The sequence below is a fragment of the Phytophthora parasitica genome (genome assembly GCF_000247585.1).
Source record: "Phytophthora parasitica INRA-310 unplaced genomic scaffold supercont2.18, whole genome shotgun sequence".
Lineage (NCBI taxonomy): Eukaryota > Oomycota > Peronosporomycetes > Peronosporales > Peronosporaceae > Phytophthora > Phytophthora nicotianae.
In genome coordinates this window covers 871,673-879,014 of record NW_008649004.1, presented here as the reverse complement: position 1 = coordinate 879,014, position 7,342 = coordinate 871,673, and the positions used below count along the sequence as shown (strand labels likewise).

Below are 7,342 nucleotides of genomic sequence, written 5' to 3'. Positions count from 1 at the left end.
CGTTCACTAGCGTGGAGTTCAACCGGTGAACACCTCGCAGTGTCTCTCGCTGATGGTACAGTTGCCATTCTAAATGGAACGACATTGGAACCATTACTTCAGTTCTCTTGTGGAGACGCCGAGACTGTGTCAAATGCACAGAACAGACCAACTATCCCAAAATGGTGTACAGTGGTGAAATACTCTCCTATACTAAGCCAAACCGGGTCGAATTCAACCCGTAGCTGGCTGGCGCTAGCTTGTAGAGACTACAATATCTACGTCTACTCGGTCGAGAACACAGGAGCGGATGTGTCGCCTGTATATTCGCTTCGACACACATTTGTTGGCCACACAGCACCAATTGAGGCTTTGGACTTCTCTCTCGATGGCGAGTTTCTCCAATCTGCTACCTCAAGCAACGACAGACAACTGCTCCGCTGGGCTCTGCAGAAGGAGCCTGTAAACAGTGATCCAGCTAAAGACACAGCGTCTGGGTGGGCTCTACTTGACGATACGTGGGCGTCTTGGACTCCAACATTTTCTGGCCCCGTTGAGGGTCTTGCTGACTGTTGTGGGGTTGGGATGACGACGTCGTTAGCGCGTATTAACAGCGGAGTCACAGACTCGGACGGAACATCAAACATAAAGAACTGGAGCTCCTCGCTACCCACGATGGTTGTGGGACTGGATGACGGCAATTTGATGCTCTCCTGGTACTCTCTCACACGCGGCGACGTTACTGTTCCTGTGTTTACTGCTGAATCCGAGCGCTCGAATGATCACGCAGTTGTCACCAAGAAATACATGGGATGTTTTTCACGTGGATCAGTGATACGTCGCGTAGGTTTCAGCTTTGCCAACGCGTTTGTCGTGGCTCTAGCTTGGAACTCTAGTGGTAGTACGCAAGTGTCAGTGTGGAAGACCGACTACGAGGACGAGCTGCGTCTACGCCAGCGGTTCGCATTGAAATCCACTGTATCGTTGGAAACTGACCCGACCTGGTACGTTAGTCCCGTCGATAGGTCACTTTTCGAGGAATGTATTCGAGTTCAACGCACCAAGGCACCAATCTCCAAGGTCATTCAGAGTACTGACGCCGTCGACGAGAGCGACGACAAATGGCTGGAAGACTCGCTTGATAGTCGCGCCAACGATGAACAAGCCTATCTGGAATTCATCTACGGCCTTAACCCGGGAGCGACGGGTAGTAGAAACGTGTTCTACGCTGACGACGCGTGGGAGATCGTGTATGCTGCTGGATCGTGCGGTGTCGTGTACAACACGAAGACACAAACGCAGCTACTCAACTACAACACGGAGGCTGGACGGCAGAGCGTCGTATCAGCATTGGCTGTTCACCCTAAGGGCGATCTAGTTGCCTCCGGTGAATGTCTGATACGGGGCTCTGGAGCTCCGGAAATTGTCATTTGGGATGCCAACAGCGGCAGTACAGTCGTCCGAGTGGCTTCCAAACATCAACCTGGTGTGTTGTTGCTTGAATTCAGTCCCGAAGGACACCGTCTCGCATCGATTGGAATGGAATCAGATCACACTCTAGCGATCTATGCCATTGCTGGAGGTGAGCGTGAAGGGGGTCGTCTTCGAGCGACGTTGTTAGTGACATGCAAGACGTCAACCAGGAGAGTTTGGGGCTTGAGTTTTGGCGAAGACGGTGAGCTGGCGACTTGTGGAGATCAACACATTCTCTTCTGGCAACAGGGCACAGCCAATTCTGGAAGAAACGGGGAAGATGATACGCGCTCGACGGGGCTGAAGAGCGGGTTGCTAACTAGCCACAAAGAATGTAACCCTCGAGCGACATTGCTTCAGGCAGCACACATGTCTGGTCGAGCACGCGTTGTAGTGTCCAGTCAAGCGGACGGAAGTTTGTACGTCTGGAAGGACCGCGTCTGTGTACTTGTTCGTCGTGATGCACACGGTGACGCTGCTATTCCAGCTCTCGCAGTGGATCGTAAGCACTCGCTACTCTATTCAGCTGGAGCGGATGCACGCATCTGTGTCTGGAATACACAGCTCGAACTGGTTCAAGTAGTGGCGGATATTGCTCAGCTTAACACGGGCTCACTCCCTCTGATAAACACCAGTATTCAGTCGCTATCTGTGCGTGACGGACACGTATTGTTCAGCACTGCAGGAAGCGAAGTCTGTGAACTAGTTGGAGCAGGCTCAACGCAGAAGACACATGAGAAAGATTGGAGGCTCCACGTTTACGTTCGAGGCCATGCGAATGGTTTGCTCTGCGGTCTTGCAGTTCATCCGAGTAGACGTGCTCAGTTTGCATCAGCAGGTGATGATGGAGTCGTACGGCTTTGGGATGCAGCCACACGCTCGTTGTTAGCCTTCCACCAGTGGGACTGCGTCTCGGAGTTCTCGACGGGTGCAAGTGGCAACGATGAATTGCGTGCATTAGCATTTTCTGCTGATGGTAAACACCTCGCAGTTGGAACGATAGTCGGAGTCGTGCGAGTGCTTACCGCTGCTCTTGATGGCGTCGTGACGCAGTGGAGCTGCTCGCAAGATCAGCAACAAAGTCACGCTGTTCTGACGCTTCAATACTCAGTAGACGGGAAATTCCTGGCTGTGGGGTGTCAAGATGGCACTGTACATGTGTACAATGCAGCCAGTTATCGGAAGACCACCATGTTGCGAGGATCGATACCAAGCACAGACATGATTCGTCTTGACTTCGCTCGAGATCGACCAGTGCTTCGTGTGCAGTACAACGAAAGTGACATTCGATTCTGGGAACTTGGTACGTGGAAAGCGCTGTCTCCAGTTCAAGTGCGAGATACCCACTGGGAATCGAAACGTTATCCGTCTTTGGTGAGCGGCTCGACTCAAAGCGAAGACTTCAACGGTGCAGCGATGGCAGTCGACGGTCACGCCACACTGGTCACTAGCTGGGCTGTCACCAAGAACGAAAACTTCCTGCTATCCACGGGCGGCGCCGATCGCGTTGTGTGTCAATTCCGCCTGCCACCGCGTTCAGCGACCAGCATGCAATAGCTTCTGCCAGCGCTACTTCACATAAAATTCAAACTCAGCAGTACTACTAGTAGTATTTCACAATCGTTTGTAGAATACTATTTTAGTTTTAATAGTATTCCAAAATACTTTGTTAAGGTGTTCTGGGAAGTACCGAATGGAGATCACGACCGAGACATGCTCGACTGTGCCCGCCGCTCCCACAGAAACCACGCATGCCCCCAACACAAAGAATACCGAGGATGAAGAAGAGATGCCGCTCTTGTTCATGGACGAACTGCCGCCGAATTTCAGGCAGAGCGCGCAGCTGGCAGCCATCGCAACGTTCATGGCCGACAGTGACGACGACGCGGCAGTCGATTGTCAAGAAGACGCGTCAGACACTGGGAACGACAACAAACAACGTCGTCAATTACGCCACAAGTCTGCAAGGACAAGGAGGCGGCAACAACCTTATGCCAAGCCGCCACAGAAGGATAAAGAGCCTAAGTCGAACGACACCAAGGAGTTGCAGCTCTTCCTCTCCATGTTCCACGTTAGTTAAGGATTTCTAAAATTTTACTAGCTGTAAGAGGTTCAAAAAGGTGATAATAGTACTTGCTGCTACTGATCCGGGGCGGGTACAGCAGGTTGATACAGCTCACTGATGCGTGCAGCCCACGCGAGATGCTGATCATTGTCGAGCTGTCGACGTAAAGGAGGAGGTGCTTTCTTCGCGACGCGGTTGGTTGTTCGAATGGGTGCGGTGGAAGCTGAGGACGGGCGGAACTTGTTGGCAGTCGGAGCTCGTCGTTGTCTGTTCAGCAATCGCTCAATGCCCGGGGACACCTCGCTGGTGGCCCAGTACGGTTGCGACTTGGAAAGGTTAGCATTCGTGGTGTTTTGTTTACCTCGAGGAACGAAACGTGTGTGCGAATCTTGATTCGACATCACTTGGTGCACGAATTCGTCCATGAAAATACGTTGCTGCAGGCGCAGCGCTCGGTCCATTTCAGTCTCGTCACTACCTCCTGCTTTCTCTTCAGAAGCTTCATTTGCATCTCCTTCGTTGTAATCTGGTGGGAGATCGTTGAATAGATCGCCGTTGGTTCCAATATGACTATCCTCGAACTTCGAGTCAACGTGAACTCTGGTACTTGTGTTAAAATCGATGCCATTATTTTCTGCTGAATGATCCGTTCGAGGCACAAACTCAAACGAAGTCTTCATCCGTTGGCGTAGTGTTGATCTTGAGCTGCGCTTCCCGGTACTTCCATTAGATAGCAAAGCATTTGGGGCTTTTCTGTCTCTATCACCCTCAGTCGGTCCAAATGAGTAGCTCGGTTTTCGTTGGAAAGTGAGATTCTCGCCCTTCTCAACGTTGTACGCGCCCACACCTACAATTAATCTTATTAGACGGTTGTTTGAATTTAAAATTTGATACAACAGAGATCAATTCTTACCTGGTGACTCCTTTGACAAGAATTGGGATCGGAGGTCGACGGATTTGTTGGTGGCCGACTTACTCGCTAGTTTGGAGATGCTCGACTTAGGCTCAGGAATTGAAGGCGTGAACGTCCAGTACGACGGCGACGTTATTGCATATGGTGGAGGGAACTGCTGCTGTAAGGTGCTGGTCTCACTTTTGCTATCTTCTTCTTCAGATACCGTTGACTCCGGGTATGGAGGTGGGAATCTCGGTGGATCACGCAGTTGATGATCCAGGCCTTCAACTTCCACTGGAGCAGTCGTAACTATTTGCTCGGTAGCTTGGATACTTTCCAACGCCTCGATAAAGTGTCGGAGTTTGTTTGACATGGCAGCATCAACGTCGATATTGTTGTCAAGCTGATCAAAGGAGAATAATACAGCAGTGAGACCAGGCAGTTTTATACAAATGACGAAGTAAACATACCATCAGGAGCACACTTTCATGGCACGCCGCAGCCGCGAGATATGTGGCTCTAATTGCAGGGTTCAAGTCGGCATCCGAATCAATATTGGGTAGAGTTTGTCGGAGTTGGGCTATCGCTGATTCGAGTTGTTGTTGCAGTTGACTAGCAGGTTTCTCGCATTCATCGCCGACCTGTTCGGGAAGCTCGAATATATCCTCTTCAGCTGGTGTGTCGCTAACTCCGTCTGCCTCCGATGCGCTAGGCAAACTCTCATGCTCTGATCGAATCGTTGCGGTCTCTTCGTTATCTACTGGTTGTTCACAACTCCGAGTAGTAGCCTCCGATTCTGGTGCGTGCTGAACTAATTTCCTCTTCGTTGAGCTTTTTCGTCGGCCAGTTGTTGATTTCCGTCTAGCTGGAGATTGAACTGGCGGTTCCTGTAACTCTGCTGTCTTTGAATGTACTCGAATTCTCTCTGCTGCTACGATATCGATTAAGTACCGGTAAAACACAAGTCGTTGAGCACAAACAACACTGGGAAGCTTCATATTCACTACATGTTCGACCTGATCGTTGGCAATACACAAATCGTGTCAGTAACATATCTAGAATCACAGAATCTGGTCATACTAACCGGCATAAAGAGCACAGAATTCTTGTAATCTTCAGACCCAGTCATAGCTACATCTTCATTCACTGCGATACATCTGAGCAGATCTTGCGCGAGTTCTTCCGATGATTTATTCCCTTCCGGCCATACCGAGGCTTGAAGAGGATCTTTCAGTTGATAATTAGAAAGCTGTAGTACTAGATTCTGGAGCTTCGCTGAAAGTGGCAACAACGTGAATTGTTTCTGAAGATGTCGATTCACGATCGCTAGCTTCTCCTCGTTCAGATGCCGCTTTGTAATCTTCATGACGAGGCTTCGAAGTTGCTGTAATTGTCCGAATGGTATAAACCAGCTCGCTTGTAGTAGTACATTCATTGACACGCCACCATTTTGGGTAAAGTCCAAAGGAGCGACAATTGTTCCTTTACGAGTCCTTGTTTTAGAACGTTCTAATTCTTGAGGATCAAACAATTCTCGAAGTAAATGATCGAGTTCCGCTTGGGTTATGTAAATTCCTTGAGTGAGTGGCTGGTCGGGATCTTCAGTTTCTTCAAGTGCCGCAGCGTGAAGATGGCGAAAACATTTGATAGTTTCATCCAGTGCTTTCTCCGTGCAAAACCGGATTTGTGTCAATGAAAGACCCGCTTGTTCAAAGGGAGAAACAGTCGGAATCTGCGCTTGAGAACGCCGAGAACTCCTGACTCGGCCTCTCCTCGTTGCCGTATTATTTGCAGCTTCCTGTCGCAGTACCCGCTCTCGATATCGTCGCTGACTTGCTTGGATTTGTTCGTCGAGTTTTCGCTCACGCGCCAGTTTGGCCTGTAACGAGCTCTTCGATGAGACGGATTCTCGGCTGCTGCCAGCATTGGATTGGTTGTCTTCTTGAAAATATGCTGCTTCGTCGTCATCTTCGTAGCGAGGTCCAAAGATTTGGGCCCACATTACTTTCGTGTCTGGCGCGAAATCCGCTGTCAACGACTCCAAGAAACCTGATGGCTTGGTAGGGAAAGACTCTGTGCTCTGATCTGGTGTTAAATCGACTTCATCTACGTCTTCATCACCAGTATTTGCTACTGACGAGTCTTCGTCCCGCAGTTGAGCTTCTTGAATACATGGTTGTCCATTGCTCTCCACCTCAACAGCCTCACTTTGATCTGTAGGTACGAATTTTTTCACCTCAACATCGTCATTATTAGCATCCACTGGGGCTTGAAGGCTTTTACCAACTGGTAATTGTTCATTCTTCGCTTTTGTCACTTCATCTGCTTCAACAAGATCAGCGGAAGTAGAGGATATTGGCAGCTCCGTGTGAGATTCCTCGTTCTTACTAGTCGGATCAGGAGCTGATTCCGTATTAGATTGATCTTCACTAGACAGTGGCGCTGTTGCTATCTGCTTCAGAGCGGCATGTACATTTTCGTCGAGTTTCGGTTCTTCCGATGGTTCTTCTGGCACTGATGTCTTCACCGATCCCAATTCTGAAACGCGGCTTTTATCCATAGTACTCGAATCCGTGACCTGGATGTCATCGTTATTATCGCCGTTGTTGCCATCAAGAGTATCCTTTATCACCACGTCCATGCTAACCTCATGCTGCTGCACTTCTACCTCAGCACTTGCCATCCATTCCTCGTGTCCTTCAGCAGCAACTAAAACTAGAACTTGTCCTTAAAAATACCTTAACAATACCTAAAATGGTGGAACCGTTTCACATATAAGCAGCGCGTTATATTCAATGTCAATACTATCCACGCTACAGTCATAAGACAATCAACGCGCCCTTGACTCCCCCTCTTGCTCTCTTGCTCGTTGTTTTGTACTCTCCCGTCTGGAAGTTGTCCTCGCATTCCCACATCCCGGTTCTTTTAGA

General features: G+C 49.5%; 3 protein-coding genes across 3 annotated transcripts in view; 2 read left to right on the top strand and 1 right to left on the bottom strand.

Annotated features, from left to right (window-relative positions):
* PPTG_22559 (hypothetical protein) overlaps positions 1 to 3,075 on the top strand; it is a gene marked incomplete at its 5' end in the record, with an annotated part of 8,841 nt that extends 5,766 nt beyond the window's left edge. Inside the window, one exon of the mRNA XM_008904802.1 lies at positions 3 to 3,075. Within this exon, the coding sequence (XP_008903050.1) occupies positions 3 to 3,009 (3,007 nt within the window). The 3' untranslated portion in view covers positions 3,010 to 3,075. The remainder of the gene's footprint in view (positions 1 to 2) is intronic.
* A 41-nt stretch (positions 3,076 to 3,116) lies between these two features.
* On the top strand, positions 3,117 to 4,113 carry PPTG_09654 (hypothetical protein). Its single transcript, XM_008904674.1, has one exon. It carries the CDS (start codon positions 3,146 to 3,148, stop codon positions 3,530 to 3,532), a length of 387 nt encoding a protein of 128 aa, XP_008902922.1. The 5' UTR covers positions 3,117 to 3,145; the 3' UTR covers positions 3,533 to 4,113.
* PPTG_09653 (hypothetical protein) lies at positions 3,354 to 7,053 on the bottom strand (the record flags this gene model as incomplete). Its single annotated transcript, XM_008904673.1, has 5 exons — positions 3,354 to 3,371; positions 3,441 to 4,364; positions 4,431 to 4,815; positions 4,883 to 5,428; positions 5,497 to 7,053. The coding sequence occupies 4 exons, from the start codon at positions 7,051 to 7,053 to the stop codon at positions 3,592 to 3,594; spliced, it is 3,261 nt and encodes a 1,086-aa protein (XP_008902921.1). The 3' UTR covers positions 3,354 to 3,371; positions 3,441 to 3,591.
* Positions 7,054 to 7,342: the final 289 nt, after the last annotated feature.